Consider the following 22305-nt stretch of genomic DNA (forward strand, 5'->3'; position numbering starts at 1 on the left):
GCTGTTCAGCTTGAACCTGACACAAGAACTACATTTCCCGTTGTGCCCCGGGGCACCGCTCCAGGTTCCCCCCCTCTTCATCACCGCCCCTTTCACCGCCCCTTTCCCACGGAAGTGAAAGGAGCACTTCCTGTTCCGGCAGTAACCCGGCGCCGGCTTTAGAGCGGCCCTGTTGGTCCTGGTTTCGAAGCTCCGCCTTCGCTCCGGTCTTTCTAGAAACCCAGCTTTGTACTTGGCGGTACCGTACTGGTACTGCCCAGCCACTGCAGGTGTCCGCGGGTGAGTCTGCTGCACTGGTGCTGGGGAGACCTTTCCTCTGGAGGGTGGAGCTCCCGCAGGACGCTCCGGCCGTGTGGCACCGGGCTGGGAAGCCGGTTACCGGACCCGTGGCTCCTGGGCTGACATTTTATTTCTTTTCCCAATTGCAGCGTCCCAGACACGTGTGTGTCCCCTATGGCGGATACCCCCTCGAACGGCCCCCAAGGGGCGGGCGCAGTGGTGAGTTAGAGGGCAGGGTGGTCTGGCTTGATCTGCAAGAGGTTGGAAGGTGCAGGAAGTGTTGCAAGTGGGGTCTGAGGCGCTCCAAAAGCCCATTGCCCTAAGCACTGGAAGTAGTGATTGGGATGTAGCTGGGCGTCGGGGGAGAGGGGAGATCGTGATCGGAGAAGTAGAGTCAGCTACAACTTTTCGTTTTCGGAAGCGAAGTCAAGCCGGTGGGCGGGCCGGCCTGGAGCAGGTGGCCCACACCTGTGTGCAGTGGAAATCGGGCCTTCTTGCCTCTTCCACCCTTCGGTCCCAAGGTTAAAGGTGCCACATGAGAGTGTGCCGTGACACTCCTCATTCCGCACACGCCTGTAGGCAAGAGAAGGTTTCTGCCTATTTTATGCCATTATATGAAAACTAGGCAAAGGAGGAGAGCGGCCTTTTGTTGTCTTCCTTTCGTCATTTTTTTACGAAGAAAAATTCTATGTTATGTGAATTTCTTATCCCTAAGATCTAGATTTACTGCTTACTAGTTACTTGTACCCGAAGCATTATTGCCCTCTAATTTTAAACACTATGAGTATGTGAATTGAGCGTCACCTTTTCTTTTTAAACATTTTGCAGCATCTCTATTTATATGTACACTTTCTATTTTCTTTATTTTGCAGAACCTTTTGAGAGTTAATTGCCTACATAATGATAGTTAATCCTTAACTACTTAAGTATTCAACATGACTACAATATAGTCATCACTGCAGTTTTACGGCTAAATTTGGGAGATTTAACGTTGATACACGTTAAAACCTCATATTCAGTCCATATTCAGATTTCCTCAGTTGTCCTGTAAAGCTGCTTTCTCCTCTCCCAGGACTCAATCAAAAAGCACGCATTGCCTTTACTGGCCTTCAGCCTTCATGTTAACCCAGAACAGGCCCCTTGCCCTCCTCTTCCCATTTTTGTCTTTCCAGAGCCCAGACCTGTTGTTTTGCAGAACACTCCTCAAATTGGAGTAGTCCGATCATATTTTTCCCTTCCTGATGACTAGATTCAGGTTACACATTTTTGCAGGAATATTATGTAAGTGATATTCTGCCCTTCTCAATGTATTATATATAGTAGGAAGCATTTTATGTTCATTTATCCCATCTTTGGAGATACTAAATTTGATTATATGGTTAAGGTGGTATCCACCAGATTCTCCATTGTAAAGATACCTTTTTTGCCTTTGTTATTAAAAAGTAATCTATGACATGGTACTTTGAGACTGCATGAATAGGTTTTCACCCAAAGATCCATTACTGTTTTTTTTACTTGAACTGTTTATAACATGATTGAGTAGTTCACTCTTGAAATTTAAAACAGTGCATCTTTTTAAATCTTTTTGGTTGTGTAATAAAATATACATACATAAAACTGTACAAAATGGAATGCATAGCTCAATGAGTTATCACAAAGTGAATACCCTAAACAAATAAGCTTTAAAGAAAATGTTCTAGCCCTGACTGGTGTGGCTCAGTTTGTTGGGCTTTGTCCTGCAGACTGAAAGGTCTTGGGTTCGATACCTGGTCAGGGCACATGCCTGGGTTATGGGTTCTGTCCCCAGGCGGGGTGCATGCAGGAGGCAACCAATCCGTGTTTCTTTCTCACATCAGTGTTTCTCTTCCTCATTTTCCCTCCCTTCCCCTCTGGAGTCAGAAGAAAAAAAATTAAGTAATAAAGAAAATGTTCCTCAATTAAATTTCTAACTGTGGTGTAGAATCTGAGTATCTGTAGAGAAACTGAGCTTAGTAAGCTAGATTCATCCTTCCTCTTGACTGCTGGTGATCATTTAAATTTAGAGGAGTAAGCAATATGGTTGGATGGGATGAACTAGAGACATATTTCTGAAGTAACTTGCATGCTGTTAAAAAGACATGCAATAAAACATCTTGGAATTTTAAAATTTACTTGCATTTTTTCCAAAATCTTTTTATAAGGTGGGTCAAAAATAGGTTTACAGTTTGTATGGAAAATGATACAATAATTAATAAATAGTAACACAAGAATAAATGTTTCACGTACTCACAACTGTAAACCTCCTTTTGCTCTACCCTGTGCATCTTCCTCCAAAAAATAATTGTATTAGATTGCTTAAACTAGTGTTTTAGACTCTAGGGTAAAACCCATTAATGAGTTTTTAAATCAGTTTAGTGGAACCACATAAGTATTTTTAAAACACTAAGTAAACCCTTGACTAGTGGGTTCAGTTGGTTGGGTGTTGTTCCACAAAGCCAAAGGTCGCCTGCTTGATTCCTGGGTTGCAGGTTTGGTCCCTGGTTGGGGGCAGGTGCTAGAGGCAGCGGATTGATGTCTGTCTCTCACTCATCGATGTACCTCTCCTTTGTCCCTCCCCTCCCCGCCTACCTAAAAATAAATAAATAAAATCTTTAAGGAAAACATTAACTAGGATACAGAATGCCAAAATCCATCACATGTAGTATGGGTAAGTATTTTTTGTGAAACTTCTGTTTATATATCCATACACGTTTGTGTAAAATTTTTTAAAATATATTTTTTAAATTTATTTTTAGGGAGAGGGGAAGGGAGGGAGAAACAGTGATGTTTGAGAGAAACATTAACCAGATGCCTCCCCCAAATGGGGACCTGGCCCTCAGTCCAGACATGTGCCCTGACTCGGAATCAAACTGGCACCCTTTCTGTGTGCAGCCCAGCGCTCAATTCACTGAGCCACGCCAACCAGGGCTGTTAGTATTAGACTTTGATGTAAAAATTATCTATGTAGATCCTATCAGCAAATATAATAGCCACTTTAGAATTTGGATATAAGGTGATTTTGAATGTGGAACAGATTTTAAGTTACTGCATTAGTGGTGATGGACACATCTATTGGCAAAAAGAAGCAAAGGGACAGAGAATGAGAAAAACTGGAGAAGAAAGTGGTGTGGAAGTTCAATACAGGGCCACTGAGGCCAGGGTGAGACTTTTGGGGGTGCTTCCAGGGGATGAGAAAGTCATAAAGTCAGGGAGGCAGATGCCCTTTAACTCCTGCCAGCCGTGTTTTGAGCACCTGTCAGGCCCCTCTGTGTACATAGGCAGATCATCCGTAGGCTGGGTTCAGTAGTGAGTGGCTGTTGGCATTTTCCTTTGTAAAGTTTTACATTTCTCCTTTGTAAAGTTTATTTAATCCAAAGTGGCTTTGTACGATACCTTTTTATTCAAGTCTGAGACACACCCATTTGAATTTGAGATTTTTCTAAGAATAGGCTATAGTTCTCTAATGAGTAGTTCTTATAATGTTCTTTTAAAATAGATGAAGTCAGTATTACAAGTGCAGGATGAATACAGACAACTGTAGTTAAGTTTCTGTTCAAAATTTTTTTCCTAATTAGTCTTTTGGTACTTTTCTATTTAAGTACTTCTAGTGCTTTTCATATCAAAAGTGTAAGGCTCTAAGGTGTTGGGACTTCTTAGGTAAAATAATTGCTCTAAGAGTTTTCATTTAATGATCTTAAAAAAACAATGGTATTGTTACACAATCATTAAAAATACCTTTTGAATAGGAATAAACTGCATAATCTTCATTCTTATAAACATAATTTGCAGCCTTAGTTTACTACAATATTTTTCTTTTTAAATTCAGCAATTCATGATGACCAATAAACTGGACACAGCGATGTGGCTTTCTCGCTTGTTCACAGTTTACTGCTCTGCTTTGTTTGTTCTGCCTCTTCTTGGGTATGTATTATATCTTTTTCTGCCTGTGATTCTCCAGTCAGTTTTTATGCAATATCTTTTAGGTCCAAGACTTACTAAACTGCAAGGGGTTAAACACAAGTCTTGTCTTCAAGGCACTAATAACCTAATGTCACTCATTGGAGGGATATATTGTATTACATGCTTTGTGAAAACTAACATCACATTGAATATCTGAGAGAAAATGGATATGTGGAAATGAGTTCATATTTTTTGCATTTTGGACTTTTGAACATAATGGAAAGAAGGACTGCTTTATAAAATTCAGTTAGGTATATATATGAAGTGATGCTTGTAAGAATATACAATAGATTCTAGTAATTTTTTTCTGTTTATAATTAATCGATTTAGGTGTTGTGCAATTATGATGCAATTCACAAAGGAGGAAGAGGCATGGTAGTTGTTTATGTCTCGTGATAACCTCTCCTTTGGTGATTTGCAGGTTGCATGAAGCAGCAAGCTTTTACCAGCGGGCTTTGCTGGCAAATGCTCTTACAAGTGCTCTGAGGCTGCATCAAAGATTACCACACTTCCAGTTGAGCAGAGCATTCCTGGCCCAAGCTTTGTTGGAGGACAGCTGCCACTACCTGCTGTATTCACTCATCTTTGTCAATTCCTACCCTGTTACAAGTATCCTTTTGTACCTTGTTAACAATAAAATTGCCTATTACTATGAGTAGAGTAGAAAATAGGGACACACGGATGATCTCTGGAACTAATGAGAATGAAATCACCCATTTGGAATTTATGTGTTTACATATTTCGAAAGTGTCCTGGGGTGATAATAGGTATTCTAAAAAGAAAAAAAACTCAAAAGGAAGGGATGAAGAAGTGGGTGGCTGTTTAATACCTTAGGGAAGCACACTAGGTGAACTGGTAAATAGGTTTCTTGACTATAGGACCTTTGATATGCTGGTGTACATCGGGAGACTGGAAGACTTCTAGTGTTTCCTAAACTTAAGTGTCTTCATTGTTACTTTCCTTCTGCGGATCACCCTCAGGAAAGAAAGTGTTTTATTCTTTGAGAAGTGCTGCTCTTAAGAGTTCTTGAATATTTTACAACTGTATATAATGGAAGCACAATAAAATATATCTTTGAGATTAGAGACTACCTTTTTAGATAATTCTCAGAATAGGAGGAAACATTTTTTGAATACCTGTTTTGCCATTATATACGGATTTGACTTTCAATCCTTGCAACACTGAAAATAATCGTCACAACTCATTTTAGCAGATGCCATTTCAGATATATATATATATATATATATATATATATCTGAACACATATATATCTGGACATAACACATAGCCTGTTTGCAAAGTAGTTGATGAATTTTGGATGTTTTCCTTAATTGTTTTTTTCAGTGAGTATTTTCCCAGTCTTGTTATTCTCTTTGCTTCATGCTGCTACGTACACAAAAAAGGTCCTTGACGTAAGTAAAACTATGACGTTTTTTAAAATTCCCAAATTACAGCTGAATTTGAGCTCTAAGAAATTTTGGCTTTTGTCACAGAAAGTTCCTCTAATCCTTATAAACTTCCCTAAATTATTTAGCGATTTGACACTTTAAACTTTGGAATATTTTATTTGCATTTCACAAAATAGTATATTTCATTGATAAAAAGTTGTATTTAAAATTAACCCCCTTTTGCTCCAGAAATTTGTAAAGTGTGAAATAGATATCTTTATCATTTAAAGAAATCAAATCTTTTAGGTTTGACAAGTTGGCAAGAGATCTTTTGTGCTCTCAATATTTAATTCTAATATATAAGATAGAGTGCACTGAATTTCTTTTACTCTACTGCTCAGAACTGGTACTTTCCTAAAATTTCTTATTCCTGGGTTTCTTATTAAGCCTAACTTAAGTGTGCCAGTTAGCTCGACTGCATATTCACTGAAATTTGAATTAAAATATTCAAATTTGGCCTGGCTGGTGTAGCTCAGTAGATTGAGTGCAGGCCTGTGAACCAAAGCATTGCTGGTTCAATTCCCAGTCAGGGCACATGCCTGGGTTGTGGGCCAGGTCCCCAGTGTGGGGTGTGCCAGAGGCAACCACACATTAATAGTTCATTCCCTCTCTCTCTCTCCCTTCCCCTCTCTCTAAAAACAAATCTTTTAAAAAAAATCCAAATTTGCATTGTATTGGCCTTCTTTTTTAATCTCTCTAGTTCTTTTACAGGAGTAATTAGACTTGGGAATTTCTATCTCTAGTTAGCTAAGGAGTCACAGATACTTTAACTGTATTACTAGGTAGTCAGATTTCATTATGGTCGGAGAGGAATAACCACCATTTATGTGAAATAATCTAATCTTAAGAAAAATGAAGCCCCTAAGAATGAAAAGGACTTGTATTAAACTTATTTTTCTTTTTAAATCTTCAAATACAAAAAACATGATCAAGTAGGAGAATACACTACACTAACTTATGTCCTTAAATAGATTCTGTACTTTATATCATCATTTCCAAATAATTGTCTTTTGGTTGTATGTCCTGTTGAATATGCTGTTCTAAACAAAGAAAATAATTGAGTGATCAGAAATGCTTTATTATTTCTAACGTTTGTTTTCTGATGTTTTAGGCAAAAGGCTCAAATAGCTTACCTCTGCTGAGATCTATGTTGGATAAATTAAGTGCTAATCAACAGAATATTCTGAAATTCATTGCTTGTAATGAGATACTCTTGATGCCTGCTACAGTTTTTATGCTTTTTAGGTAAGAATAAAAATATATTTGTTTTGGGAGGCTGATGAATGTTATAAATGTAATAAATATATAGGTAAATACATAATGTATACTTATTGATGCAAAAATATATATCAATAAATATAAATATATTAACTCAAATTTTATCTTGCTTAAATCTGTTGAAGTAGATACTGGTGTGTAGAGCTAGATGGACCTAAGCCATTAATCTTTTCACATTTTATAGTGGAGAACCTGAGACACAGTAAACCTAGGAACAGGTATTATGTATCAGCCTTCGTGATTTATCATTTACTGTTTAGAAATTAATTTCAGAATAACTAACCACCTTTGAAAGAATCTTGGGAAGTCTAGATTAGTCCATTCTTCTATTATTAAGATGATTCTTATACCAAACAAAAATCTGAAAAAATTACAGTCTGGTATTAATTGTTGCCTACTGCCACCTCCATGTTTTGTTTGTATCTTAATTGTAGAAGTAATGCAAAAAAGTAGTGCATGAATATGGAAAGCCATCCTTTTAAAAATTAGAATGTTAGAAAGGTAGAGTATTGACTGTTTTATCAATATTCTTGCATTTAAATTTTAAAACTGCATTTCTGCCTGAATTATTGCTTTTTTCAATTTTTTGTTTCACAAGTGTTAGGACACTACAAATAAAAGCTACAGTACCATTTGACTATGAATCATAGTAGTATTTCCATCTCCTTCCAGAGGAAAGGAGTTTGATAACGTGTGTGTGTCCTTTAAAAATGTTTATACAGCCCTGGCTGGCGTGGCTCAGTTGGTTGGGTGTCATCCTGCAAAACGAAAGGCCACCAGTTCGATCCCCAGCTGAGGTCTAGTGCCTGGGTTGCAGGTGCAGTCCTGGGTCAGGGCACGTACAAGAAGCAACCGATCAATGTTTCTCTCTCACATCCATGTTTCTCTCTCTTTCTCCCTTCCTCCCTCTTGCTCTAAAAATAAATAAATAAAATCTTTTAAAAAATGCTTATGCAAATAGCTAGAAAATATATATTATCACATTATGGTTGTGGGGTTTTGTTTTATATCCAATGTTATATCCAAAGTTATAATGCATCAGTTGTCTGTGTCTTGCGTTTTCTTACTCCTATAGTATGTTTTTGTGACTTACTTATGTTGGCGTACAGAGTTTTTAAGTTAGTGGTTGTGTCGTGTTCCATCGTGTTAATATGCTGTATTTTATTACACATTCCCTTGTTTGGAAGGGCATTTATTCCCAAACACTCACTTTTCTGTCAGTATTATCTCTAACATAGATACCTGAATTGATTTTGTGCAGTCTAAGCTAGGTGCATTTTGTGTTTAATTGACCATGACAGGTTGTCATCTAAAATGTCTATACTACCTACTACCTGTTTTCAGTAATATGATTAATTTCCATAGTCTTATTAGTAACTTATTTTTGTTTATGGAATATTTTAATGTTCATTGAGGTTTTTATGCACTTGACAGTTACTGCTTTCTTTAACAGTCTCTTTTCAAACTGATAAAGAATTTTACAGGTTTCCTCATAAAGGCATCTGTTCTATTCTTTTAAGTAATGTTTTCCTCTGAAAAGTCCAGGATCAACACCTATTTCTTGAGTGTGGGGTCCCAACTAGATAATACAGCCTGATAAAGTTCTGTAATGATACAATGGGAAGACTTCTCATTGGGTGTTAGGGACCTGGATGCTAGCTGACTTGACCCTTAACCTTTTGAGCCTTGATTTTCCACATTTAAAAAAACTGATAGAAATAAAAAATTGCCTAAAATCCTTCTGGCTCCTATATTCTATGAATGTTGAATGTAAGATTTGATGCAGCTATATTTGTCTGTTACTCTGCTCTAAAACTTTTGCCCTGAAAGTTAGTTCATCTCTCTCTCTTGTGATTTCTGATCAGACACTTAAACTCTTTTAGTATCGGTTCCTGCCACACACACCACCCCACCCCCGCTTACTTTCTTATTTTTCTGTTTCTTGGGTCATACCAGGTTCTGTGATTTACTTGATGTAACTGGATGGGGGTTAAAATGTAGATTCTAAGACTAGTTCTTTGTATGAAGATAATTAATATTTACACCTGATAGTTCTGTTTAACACACAAAATAATTTATTCTCTTAAATCAGCTTAAGATAATTGCACTGAAATGCTAAGATGTCATGCACACTTAAACAAAAACCTCATTTGGGGAACTGCAGTGAACTTTTGTTGGAGTGCCAAGTTTCGACTGTACTGGTACATTAACTCAGTTGTGCTGCTTGATCTTTTATTTAAATACTGCTTACGTACAAAGTGATTTTAATCTTTCAAGATTACTATAAAGGTGATGAGAACTTACCAGAAATATGAAAATAGAGAAAGCACTTTGTTATTCTAAAAACTTGAAGTAAGGTGATAAAGTTTTATTTAATCCCTACTAGGAAAAGCTATTAGAGCTGTATGTCACTTGAATGTAATACTGACTATAAAATTCAGTACCATTTTACACATATTTTTAAATATTTTATTTATTTATTTTTAGAGAGATGGTAAGGGAGGGAGAAAGAGAAGGGGAGACACATTGATGAGTGAGAGATCCGTTAACCTGTTGCCTCTACATGCCCCCAACCAGGGACGTGGCCCACAACCCAGGCATGTGCCCTGACTGGGAATCAAACTGGAGACTCTTTGGTTCACAGGCTGGTGTTCAATCCACTGAGCCACAGTAGCCGGGGCCACTTTAAATTCTTTAAGTGATACCTTCATGGTAGAAGCATTACCTAATATTAAAAAGCTTTATTAAGTTATATTTGTAGCAGTAATGTTTAAAGCTCTGTATGAGTTTTAAAATGAACATAAAACATGAGTTTACCTTACACATACATCACATACATGCACATACACAAAGACATAAAATAATGACCACCATAGCTTTAGATTGATCAGTAGAGAGCTTGTTACATAATAGTACATGCATAAGATAGAATACTTCAAGCTGTAAAAAGAGTGAGGGAAATTTGTCTGTTGTGGTAGGGGATGATCTCCAAGATAGAATAAGTTTAAAAGTTTATTAACAACTCTGGGGTGTTCTGCATTTATGTTTTGGAGAGTATTTATGTGTTTCAAGGCATATATATATGTTTCTATCTGCCTTAGTTTCTTTAAATTTAGATGGGAATGAGCCCTGACTGGTGTAGTTCCATGGGTTGGATATTATCCCATAGACCAAAAGGTCACTGGTTCAATGCCCGGCCAGGGCACCTACCTGGGTGGCGGGATCATTTCCTGGTTGGGTGCATGTGAGAGGCAACCAATTGGTCTTTCTCTCCCTCTTTCTCTCTCCCTTCCCCTCTCTCTAAAAAGAAATAAAATCTAAGATTTTATTTTTCTTTAGAGAGAGAGGATGGGAAGGACAGAGGGAGAGAAACATCAGTGCGTCATTGCCTCTTGTGTGCCCCCTACTGGGGACCCTCCTGCAACCCAGGCATGTGCCCTGACTGGGAATGGAACTGGCAACCCTTTGGTTTGCAGGCCCACCCTGGCTGGTGCTGAGCCACACCAGCCAGGGCTAAAGAGAAATAAAGTCTTTAAAAACTAAAATGGGAATGATAATAACCACTTCCCAAAGTTGTTAAATGGATTCAGTGAATTGTAAAGTGAGCGCTGTATCAGTGTTAGTTATTAGTTATGCTCGTGTGTATAAATTTCTGGAGGGATGGAGATGGTGCTGTAACTTTGAGGAAGGAGCTGATTTGGATGATGGGAAATTTGTTCTTCATTGAATGTTCTTTCCTATCTATATTTTCTATAGTATGTATATGATTTTTTCATTTTAAAAAGTTAAAGATTCATCACAGGATTGAGAAAAATTATTGATAAATTTGTAATTGTGTAAATTACTTTTATTATGAAGGTAATATCACAATTTAGAAGAAGAGGCTAAAAAATTAACCTAAAAAACAAACATTTCACATCTTAATGTACTTCCTCACACAAAAAATAGTAGTGTGTACAGTTTCCTGCTTTCTTCAAAGTTGTTGTATAGTTTTCATAATCAGGATTTTAAGTACTTGCATGCTAAGTTCATCAACTAAACATAATATAATTTATTTACCCCTGCTACCTCACTGTCCATGTTGTTGCTGCATTTTATTTGTAGTTATTTCAGTAAACATCTTAATTCAGGTAGTTTTTCCTAGGAAAGAATTCCAGACTTAAAATTTCATAAACATATATGACTCTTGGGGTATTGTTATTGTACTTTTTAACTAAGAAAAATAATTAGAATAAGGTATGAAAATTTATAAGTGAGCCTTTGTGATTTTTGTTACATATAAATGAATGGTTTTTTATTTTAATATGTTACAAAGTTTTAAAACCCGATTATCAATTGTTAGGAATTATGGAAGTGATGCGGACCCTGGCTTGTGGGGTTCGCCACATCGTGGATGCGGCATGAGAAATTCACACGGACTACCGAGTCCTGTTGGGGAAAAGGGACGACATGGCTTCTCTCTAAAGAGGAGAAAAAGCCTTGACCCTTGCCGTGATAGGCCTTTATTGGGTTTCTCCACACATTACGTGATGGTCCTCATTAACTATGCACAGGTTCACCTTAGGTGGTTACCTTTTACAGACAACAAAGGAGAGGATACCTCTAATCACATCACAAAAGAAGGATATTTGCAAATGCAAAGGGAAAAGTGGTTGAACTGGTTATACTCCATACTGGGGAGGTTTAGCACAGACTTTAGGAAAGTTACAGTAAGTGCTTGTGCCTCAATTCAGGGCAAGGGAGTTTTAGCAAAAGCAAGTCTCAAAGTGGCCTAGGTACATTGCAGGCCTGATTCCCAATGGGAGAACCTATCCGTGAGCATGAGTCCTGTGCATCTCCAAGTGGGAGCTGAGCCCACGCCACACAGAATGGTCTCCTATACGGAAGCATATATAACATTTATATATCTGATTTATTTAGTAGCTATTAAAATTTTTAAAATATATGCATGAATACATGTTCATACAAATTTAAATAGTAACATTTTACTCTTTACTGATCATATATACATTTTTCTATTTCCTTTTTGACAGTAACTTGGATTTAGATAATGATAGGTAATAGTAATCTATTATAGTAATCTATGATGACCATTTGATGAATAAAGACATATTCTCCAGTTAAATTACCTTTAAGTTTTGAGAGTTTGTATATGAATTGATAATGTATATTTATTACTTTTGTATTTGTTTATTTTAGTGGTCAAGGAAGTTTGCTCCAGCCTTTTATATACTATAGATTTCTTACTCTCCGATATTCCTCTCGAAGAAATCCGTATTGTCGGTAAGCTGGTGATTAGTTCATATCTGTGTTGTTAAGAGTATTGTAACGTGCAGTAGTTGTAACTTTTACATGGTTTAGCTTTTATGTTAGAATTTAGAAGCAAGCAATGTTTTTGTACATTTAAGTTCTAGGCCTTAGAACTATCTAGAGTGCATGAGAAGGTGTTGTATTTCTTTCAAAAACTGAGACTGGAGTTATCTTGACCACCTCAAAAAGAGTGCTAAAGCTTAAGGAATTTAAAGATGGGTAAGACAAGTCCCACAAGTCTTAAGGAATTTTCGTAGTTGAAGAAACAAAACACATGTCAAATAATAAAGAGGGAAATGGTGGTTGAGGATACAGTATTCACAAGTCAGTTTATGACAACCATTAATTGTCGTGTATTTACTTACCCTATCAGTACTGTAGTCCACAGGAGGGAGACATCATTGAGCTACAAGAGCCTGGGGAAGTCTTACAAAAGAGAGATTTTAATATGTTCTGGAAGGAATAAAGTCTTTGAGTAGGTGGTGAGAGTGGGTAAAAGCGTTCTAGGTGCAGTGACAAGTAGGAGCGTAGGTTGGGAGGTGGGGAGGGACAGGCCACGTGTAAGGGGCGTGGAGCAGGCCTGTTTGGCGGCTAACAGAGATTTTGAATGGCGGGTGGTAGAGTAATGATTAAAATGGTGTCTTGGAGCCATATCATAAAACGTTCTGAGTTTCACAGTAGGAGGTATGGGATTTATCTTTTAGAATATGGGAACAGTGGCTTTGATGTGATCATCATAATCTTCAGATAGCCTTGTGCAGAATATTTGGAGTGGAAAAACTAAAGAAAATTATTTTAGTGACTTACTATAGTGTTCAGGAATGGAGGCTTAAATTATTATGCTTATCTCAAAAGTTATAGAGTAAAGCTGAAATGAATAGCTGTTTTTAATAGCCTCTTAAATGTGTTATTCAGATAGCATTGTTAATGTTTTTGTTTTCGAGTTTAAAACAAGTTGACCATGTAGCAGAATTCAGCCAGAAATCCAGTGAGTCCATTAGCATGATCTCTGTTGTATTTTCACATGCAAAGTAAAAAAGAACTAAATTGGAATGCTGGCCAGGTATGTGCCAGGTTTGTGACTTTAGACAAGTTATTTACATTTTAATTTCTTCATTGGTAGAGGAGAAAACTTGGGGAGAAATGAAGTAATGGTTTAAAAGGTGCTTAGATTTTATTAGGTTCTTAATAGTTTATTATCCTTTTTCTGTGATATTGATTCTTCTTTGAGAATTTTTACTCTTTCTTAGACAACGTCTTTACAATATTTCCTAAAATAGAGTTTACTCACATTAGTCATAGGTTATTAACTAGTCCCTATTTGCAAATAAACCTTCCATTTTACTGATTCCATAAGTTTTTGCCTTTTTTCTTTCTGGTCCATGTATTCATTTCAGACATTTTCTGGTTCCTTGCCATCCATTTTTCATCAGCAGATTTGTTTTATCTGCTTCTTTATGCCCTCTTCTCCACTCACATTTTTCCACATACCCTTAAATAAGATCAGGACAAATAGAAATTGAAAAGTGTCCAGTGAAAGAAAAAGGAAAGGATAGCAATAGATCAGGATAACACAAGTATATACTAATAAACATCCTCAAAATTCTCACATAAGTGCACATTTTAACCAAAACTGTAAAAAGGTAATGGAAAATATTTGAGCCTATAGGTATTGGTATATGGGCTGTGAAGCCACAATTTCTATACTACACTTTGTTAAGGGTTTTGAGACAGTCTAGTGGCCAATTTGTACCATTTTTACCTATCATGATATTTATTCTCAAGTTAGTGGTATCAGTACTTACAGATGTCTCGTGTAGATTGTCCAGAGCTGTGCTGTCTAATATGGTAGCCACTGGCCACATTTGACCATTTAAATTAAAATTCATGAAATTTAAAACTCAGTTTTTGAATTATACTAACCACATTTCAAGTGCTCAAACACCACGTATGGCTGATGGCTTTTTGGTCATTGCTGCAAGTTCTGTTGTCAGTGCCTCTCCAAACAAAGTAACTCTGTGACTTTGTCTAGCTTATGTCAGGGATAGAGCCAAGAATAAAGGAACTAGCCATGTGACTTTGGGCCAGCCTCTTTCAGCCACATCTGGAACCTAAGGGGATTTGACTAGAGTATTTTTCATGTGCCTTCTAGCTTTGCTCATTTGATTTATTCAGAAGACATGATTGTGTGTTGGTGATAACATGTTTTTGTACTGTTGAAATACCTGCTTCCTAGCAGTTTAAAGCTAAGTGAATTAGACAGCTGTGTAAGGCAACATGATGAGGAGGGTGCTGCTGTGCAAGTACAGAGAACGGGGGGCGGGGATGAAAATACACCAAGGAGGTGGCGACACAAGCTGAGTCTCTCGGAGTCTGCGTCCTGGTAAATGGGTGCCTAAACATGCTTGGTATAGCAGTAGTGCGTGTTGCCTGAGCTGAGGAGAAGTATACAGGAAAATAATAAAGATCTCTGCCAAGAAAGGTAGATGGAGCAGATCGTGAAAGTTTGGATTTTACTTCAAAGTAGGAAGAACATTGGAAGTTTCAAATGTGGAGGGGTTAAGAATGTGATGAAGTCTGATTTAGACATCATTCCAAATGATGGATTACAGGCTCACCAAGAGGAGGAAAAGGTAGACCAGTGGAGACTGTTAGAGTTGTCCAGAGCCTGAACTCACTCACTGGTAGAGGAGGAGGTGGTCAGTGTGAGAGAGATTTAGGCGGGCAGGAACTCAGGGTCTGGGGGAAAGAGAATGAGACAAAGATGACCTCCAGGTTTCAAGCCTGGGAACGGAAGAGTTGTGAGCAATAATAGGGTTGTCACAAAGAGAGAAGGTGCAAGAAGGGCAGGCTTTGGGATAAATATGAATATTTCTAAATTTTCTTCCTGTCTTTGTGTGAGAGCATCTTACATTCTTTATTTTTTTTTTTGAAACAGCAGATTATTACTTTTTCCTAACCATAAAAATAACACGGAGAATATAGAAAGATAGAGCAGGAGTTGTGAATAGTCAAAAATTAACTTTTTTGATCCTTCAAATCACTTATAAATTATGGTACACATGGTATTATGTCTGCTAGCTTATACAATTTACGTGTAACATTTACAGTATGTAGTAAAGAGTACTTTGTAGGCAACGAGCACAGTTAAGGCAAAGTCAGAGTCTGCAAGCATGCGACATGACTGAAACGTGGAGGGTCATGGCAGAGAGTGACAGGGAGAAGCAGAAATCTGATGGGAGCCAGGTTCTGGGGGCTTTAGTCTGAAGGCAAGCAAGTTACTGTTTGCTCAGTGGAATGATCCAGGTGGGCAGTAACATCCACTGAGCATGTTCTGTGTTCTCTCACTGAAACCTCGCTTGACTCTGTGAGGTACATATTCCTGTTTTATAAATGAAAGCTGTAAGAGGCAGTATGTTCATTTAAGGAAATAGTACGTGGGATTACCCACGTTATGTAACTTTCACTGCCTTGCCCTCTTTTGTAGAACTAGTTGAATTTGCCTAAGTTAAATGTGACAATGACGTGATTCTACTGTAAAGCTATAAATCATCCCTAACCTCAGCCCTCAGAGGTAGCCATTTATTGAATGCTTTTGTTTAAATGAACTTTTCTCCCCAAAAAGATAGGCGTTGATGTAAGAATTTTATTTTGTGTTTTCCGGGGAAAACTGTTGGCAGTTCATTCTAGTTATTTTTTTACTTCTTCAGACTCTTTAATGGCTGTGGGAAATCTCTTCATCAGCATTTGCTTTGTATTATGTTGCTTTTTTTTTTCTTGTGTTTGTGAAAGAAAACAATTTTATCTTGCAGGACCTTGTTTAATGAATTGAGGATTATTGTCGAACATATAATAATGAAACCTGCTTGCCCACTGTTTGTGAGAAGACTTTGTCTCCAGAGCATCGCCTTTATAAGCAGATTGGCACCAACAGTTGCGTAGCGTAATATCCAGCTAAGTTAAATATAAATAAGCATTAGTAGCAGCTGATGCTTCTGCTAGGGATTGTTAATTCCAGGTGTGAAACTGACCTCACTCCAATTTACATAAATTCATCTTAATGGAACAATAACATTTTCCTGGCATGTTAAATCAAGCCTTTATAAAAAAAGTTTCTAAGAAAATTCTACTGTGTTGTGTTGTTAATGGTTGAGGAAGTTTGTATTGTATCAAATTTTTTTTAGATGCTGCTGTGCCTTTATCATGTATGTTTATTTCTCTTGTAACAATAGCTCTAAAATTTGTTTCTGCCTAATTGGTAACCTGAATTTATTTATATCTGCCATTAATTCTTTATGGTAACATTTACATATGTGAATTCAGTATATTTTGAGACAGTATTTTGCCATTTATGAATTTTGGTTGATTAAGCCACATTTTCCACTGTATTTGATTTCAAATTGTTATTAAATTGATTTTGTGCTGCTTTGTTAGCATAGATTAATTTTGGATGTGCTGTTATAAGAGGAGTTCAAAATTTTATTTCCATTAATTCTTCTGTAGATTTGAATTTTTCTTTTAAAGGCTCAACTGTAAGCTTATTAGCCAATGAGGTAAATATTTGGGGTCCCCTAACCATTTATATCAGAAAGCAGTAGTCATACAGCTTTAAGAAACCGTTCTTTTATAATGTGGACACATAGGTTATTAGTGTTACTATAGTTCATAGAATTACCTAGATCAAATTCTTGACTACCGTTTTTCTCAGTTTCTTATGCTTGACTTTTCATAAGAGTTGTAGCAGTTCAGGTACCTTTGAAAGGGATGTAACTGAAGATTGGTTATATGACTATACTTAGTATCTCTTCTGAAATAATAATGAAGATTATCCTGTACATTCTTTACCCATCAAATCTGATTTAAAGGTTAAATGGGAAGGTTTATAGCTAAGGTAATTGGGAATGGTCCCTGAAGAGGAGTTTGGGGGAAAGAGTATACATTTCATATTTCATGATGGACAAATTTGGGGGAACTAGATGTATTATGCAGCTGTGAGTTGGGTTGTATAATATGTTAAATCCTGTTTACTGAGCTATCAGCTCTAAAAAGTTTATTTTGACCTTTATTGTTGCATGATTAGAAATGTTTAAAACATTGTAAAAATTCTAGTACAGAGTAATGGAATGGTTTTTGTAACCAGTTCTCTTCTTTCTGCATGTAATTTGGATTTCTCAAATACATTCATTGGTAACTTATTAGTAAGATCAGTTTTCTTTTTGTTCAACTTTCATTCTGTAGAAATGTGATATCTACTTGATAGCTCAACCATAACCAGCTCTTTTTGTAACATTTTTCTACTAACTTAGAGAAGCAGCCTCATAATAGTTGATTGTGTGTGTGTGTGTGTGTGTGTGTGTGTGTGTGTATGTCTAGCCTCATTGTCACTATATATGTAATCTGATGTTTTAAGAACTAAATTTTCTAGAGTAATAAGTGGCTATAATGTTAAGTAAACAGTATATTATTGATATCTAAAGATATTTTTTAAAATTTAAGCCTTGAATTATATTGAAATTTTGGCAGTGAAGGGACATTTTTAAGTTACTAGGTTTTTTTTGTTTTTGTTTTTACAAATTTTTAAATCTTGAGATAATTTTAGATTTATAGAAGTGACTAAGAAATTAATCCTGAAACAATATTGCTAACTAAAGTACAGACCTATTCAGATTTCACTGGTTTTTACACTTGTTAATATTCTTTTTGTGTGCTCTGTTTTACTGTGATTATTTATTATTTACTTTTAATGACCTGTAAATGTGCTTGTATTTTGAGTTTTTCTCTTTTACTTTGAAAATTACTGTTGGCTAAAAAAAATTCATAAGGAAAAGAATTCATGTTGGCTTTAACATTTGGATTTTCACAATTTAAAACACTGTGCTTTAAAAGTCAAGCTTTTTTATCAAAAACAGGATTATATTCCGGACATGCTCATGTTAGACTGTTCTTTAAAGGAAGGCTTGATTTATAAATGAAATATTCCTACACTCATGGAAAAGTACATTTTACAATTTGAACATTATTAGATGTTTAGTTTGCATGAATTTGTAGTCACAGACTCTGTGATATGATTACGTACAACCAGCTGATACGGCATCCCAAATTCTAGTGTAGCTTGTATACCTATCAGTTAAAATTAAGGAAATACAATAGCAGTATATAGAATGAATGTAGTAGGAAAAAATTAGCAGCATAGCTGGACTTCTTTAAACAGATTTAAAAAATGACTAACATCCAGAATATCTAATCCTTCAGCAAATGGCAGTTCTTCTACCATTTTTAGATATTACACTTTCTTGGACAGGGGAAGCCTCATACAAAACTTCCTTTATCTAGTAGCGAGTGTATATTCCATTTCTGTACTTGATTCCTCATGAATTTAAACTTTAACATCATTCCAAAAAGAAATTTCTTAAATAACAGTTTGTACTTACTAGTAAATTTACTTGGGATAAAATTTGCCAAGGTAGATAGATGGTCCTGGAAGTAAGCAAGAATGAAAGCTTGCCTTTTTAAAGATATTTAGGTATCTCCCTTACAGGGAAAATCAAGGCATGTTACTATTAAACCAGAAGTTACAAAAGATTTATGAGATCTATTGTAGAACTAAAATACAGTGCTATCAGAATACTTCCTTTCTTCCTAAAAGTCAGGATCACACATTCAGATTAGGTTTGTAGGCTTAGGACATAAGTATTATTCATCCTGGGAAAGAAAATGATTATATATGTAATAAGACAAGTAGAACTAACGTAGTTTTTTGAGAGTGTGAGATCAGAATGAGTAAAATTAATTTTGAGGGACTGTGATCAAGATACTTATCTAATGCTAAGGAATTTAATTTGATTAATATAATTATTCTAAAGCTTCTTCCCTGCCCAAACCCCCTTAGGATCTGCTAGCCTCAAAGCTGTTACCCAGATCTCAACTAATTTTGCTACCTATTCTGTCACAAAAACCTCAGGGGAGAAAGGAACCACAGACAGGTAGGTATGTTTGTGATCAGTAGGTGGCACTCTTTCCTCAAGTGGCCCCCCCAGTTTCACCTGCCATGTGGGAAGGTTAAAAGCCACTAAAAGAGCTGAGTCAGCCATAAAACTAAGGATCTTAATTCCATGACCTTTTAAAATATGTAATTACTCAATATTCAGCAAGTATTTGGCAAGCATTTATTTTGAGTACATATTTAAAATACTGAAATGCTCAAAAGCTGGAAAATGTATCCCGTTAATATCAGCTTTCTAGGTAAACAGTAAAATAGGCCACAATTGTGAAAGGCATTATTAAGATCATCATCTCTTTTTCTTCTTCTTATTGTATGTTTCTACATCACCCAAACAAAATCAATTATAAAATTGTTCTTTTTTCAGGTGTGTAGAAAAATGGTACTTAAAATTTTTTTCATGGTCATTTTGTAGGTACTAGAGGGTGTAAGCAGTTTGACCTCTTAAAATTTAAACTTTTATAGAAATAAAAATGCATATTGAAATTTTCGGATATTAGGAATGGTACCTAGATTTGTAAATTCAGTTTGAGTTGCAGAGACAACTAGTTTCTCTTAATACCTCATCGGAGTTTCTCTAGGATTAGAATTCTGCAGAGGCTTTATGATAGTGTAGCTCAACAGAGAGTATATCCAAAGCATATGCTTATATACTCGGGAGTTATTTCCAGGGGTTGTTTTAATGAGCAGTCCTCTTACAATATTCTGGGCAGAAAGTTGTTACGGGATCTGGGATTAAGAAAGGAATAACTAAAATTTGGGGAGGTGACTTGGAGTTGTGAGCATGCAAATAAAATATACAGATGATGTATTGTAGAATTCTACACCTGAAACTTACAGAATTTTATTAACCAGTGTCACCCCAATAACTTCAATAAAAAATTGAGGGAGGCTTCCTGGTAGTAGTAATTATTCTAGGACATGTTTATCTTCCAAGGTGACATCCAAGTGAGCTCTTAAAAGGAACACGTTCCTGCGTGAGAGACCAACTCTAGGACAGCCTTTCTCCTTTTGTGCAGAGCAAAAGGAAGACTGACCTGCCTTGACTTTCAGTTGATGTGAGAGGAGCATAAAGTACAGTATTTTAAAAAATCTAATGCAGATTCTTTTTCTTAGAAAGTGATAGTAAAATATTATTGATGGATATCTTTGCTGGACTCTAAAATTTAGGCTGTATTCCAGGAGAAAAAGGCCCCAAAATCATTTCACTTTTTCCTTCCTAGCCTTCTGAAGCTACTTTTTTGATGTGCTCAGTCTTCTTAAACCTTTTTTCTTCCCTCTTGGTTCATGACCGTTTAATTCCAAACTTTGACTTTTTTTTTTACCTTAAAATAAAAAACTGTATTTGACATACATTTTTGCTTACATCAGTTGAGACCAAATGGGCGAAGTCTTGGGCAGGTGACATTTGTGATGTGTTATAGTGGAACAAGTGTACAAGGGTCGCAAGGATTAGAGTCATAAAAAAAACTGCTTGATTTATAAATGCATTATTCTGGTGCTCTATATAATGGGATATATTGAACTAAAAAATTTGTATATACAGTATGTCAGCATTTCTTAGTAACTTCTCTTGAATCCATTTTTAATATCTAATATTGTACAGGTTGGGGAGTTATACTCTTCAGGCCAATATCATCCAGACTGTATAAATTTATAAAATAAATTGAAAAATTCATCATTCCCCTGTATTCAAGACCAAAGCACATAAATGCTAATGTAAGGCTCAGAGGGGAAATATATTTCTCCTCAATATTTGAGAAAATGTGAAGTCCTTTCAAGAAAATCTAATAAACATAATAATCATAGCCTGCTGACACTAAGGAAAAAGGACCTCATTTGCTCTTTCTTTTATGCAGCGATTTACTGGTCCCTCCTGATTTCCAAATTGGATCACTGTAGTAAATTATCTGTGCTGGTACCTGTGAAAGTAAGCCCTGGGATCCATATTTGTTTTGTGTTCTGCTTAAATCAGCAAGAATGATAAATCTGATGGTGTGAAATTGGACGTGTCAAGGGCTTTCTTTGGTAATTGACCAAAATAATGTCTCCACTTGTAATTTATTGTGCCCCTCTTTCACTGTATGTGCTTTGTATATCTAATATTTATTTCGGTACAAATTAAATTGTTGTTCTTTCATCTGTATTGTTATAGCTAAGATTTTATTGATGTAAAAATCAAATTGTGTAATAAAAACCTCTCTGGATTTAAGCAGATTTGAAAATGTTATGTTGCAGAAAACATTGACAGTTAGAATTCAGCTTTCCATTGCACTTCATTGCCTTATTGTTAAGGGGATTTTGAACACTTCTCTTGTCCTCAGTTCATCACAAGCAATAGAAAATGGTATAATTTAGTGATCTAATACGAAACAGGAAAAAAATATTGGTCTAAGGTGAAACTGAAGAAAAGAGTAGATCTCAACTGCTCGCCTGCTTCCTAGTGTCCTTTTTCGCTTAGTGAGATTTATAGCCTCTAGTGTATGAGTCACTTATAACCCTCAAATGATTCACAACATACAGTATACCCAAAGAAGTCAGTCAACACAGGACAACACAGAGGAATATATTTTCCTTCCAGCTGTGTAGAGTTGGCAGATATTTATTTTCTGGGGCAATTTTTAACAATTGGTGCTCAGCCAAACACAGCACAAGCAAGTTCAGCAAATCCTTGTCCATTTAGAGATTATAATCTGAGAGGCATTATGGAAAATCAGCTGTATAAAGACAATTCTGACAATTGAGTAAACATTGAATTAGTAGATGAGTTATCCACATGAGAAAAAAAGATAATAAAGTGGATTTCCCAAAGATTTAACGGTGTAGAGTCTTAGCGACTTAATACATTGTTGATTCATGTGCTGTTTAGTGTATGGAAATACATGTTGTTTTATAAAAATTCTGTACTTGGGGAAGGGAAGGGTCATCTCATTCCTCACGGCTAGCCGAACAGAGAGACTCCTCAAAGAAGTGGTCAGCTGAGATCCTTGGCAGTTGTCAGTCTGAGCAGGT

General features: G+C 36.3%; 1 protein-coding gene and 1 long non-coding RNA gene across 3 annotated transcripts; both read left to right on the top strand.

The window, feature by feature from the left end:
* The first annotated feature begins 145 nt into the window (after window positions 1–145).
* Window positions 146–17965, top strand: TMEM33 (transmembrane protein 33). 2 transcript variants are annotated; one of them, XM_045834244.1, is made up of 9 exons: window positions 158–279; window positions 429–498; window positions 1452–1560; window positions 4124–4218; window positions 4679–4866; window positions 5602–5669; window positions 6817–6950; window positions 12183–12266; window positions 16106–17965. In XM_045834244.1, exons 4-9 carry the CDS (start codon window positions 4130–4132, stop codon window positions 16233–16235), a joined length of 693 nt encoding a protein of 230 aa, XP_045690200.1. In that variant the 5' UTR covers window positions 158–279; window positions 429–498; window positions 1452–1560; window positions 4124–4129; the 3' UTR covers window positions 16236–17965. The 2 variants fall into 2 exon arrangements, with proteins under 2 accessions (XP_045690199.1, XP_045690200.1); XM_045834243.1 differs by lacking the exon at window positions 1452–1560 and having other exon boundaries at window positions 146–279.
* An 840-nt stretch (window positions 17966–18805) lies between these two features.
* On the top strand, window positions 18806–21505 carry LOC123815726. The gene is made up of 2 exons (XR_006785161.1): window positions 18806–19276; window positions 21153–21505. It is a non-coding gene; the product is annotated as an uncharacterized LOC123815726 (long non-coding RNA).
* The last annotated feature ends 800 nt before the right edge of the window (window positions 21506–22305 follow it).

Source organism: Phyllostomus hastatus, unplaced genomic scaffold (assembly GCF_019186645.2).
Source record: "Phyllostomus hastatus isolate PE091 unplaced genomic scaffold, TTU_PhHast_1.1 phas_contig_196, whole genome shotgun sequence".
Classification (NCBI taxonomy): domain Eukaryota; kingdom Metazoa; phylum Chordata; class Mammalia; order Chiroptera; family Phyllostomidae; genus Phyllostomus; species Phyllostomus hastatus.

Excerpts from the sequence above, each read along its gene's own strand:
- TMEM33 (XM_045834243.1), top strand. The coding sequence starts at position 454 with ATGGCGGATACCCCCTCGAACGGCCCCCAAGGGGCGGGCGCAGTG. Across the intron at positions 4,219-4,678 it reads TTTGTTCTGCCTCTTCTTGG|GTTGCATGAAGCAGCAAGCT; the intron begins GTATGTATTATA and ends GGTGATTTGCAG. Across the intron at positions 5,670-6,816 it reads ACACAAAAAAGGTCCTTGAC|GCAAAAGGCTCAAATAGCTT; the intron begins GTAAGTAAAACT and ends CTGATGTTTTAG.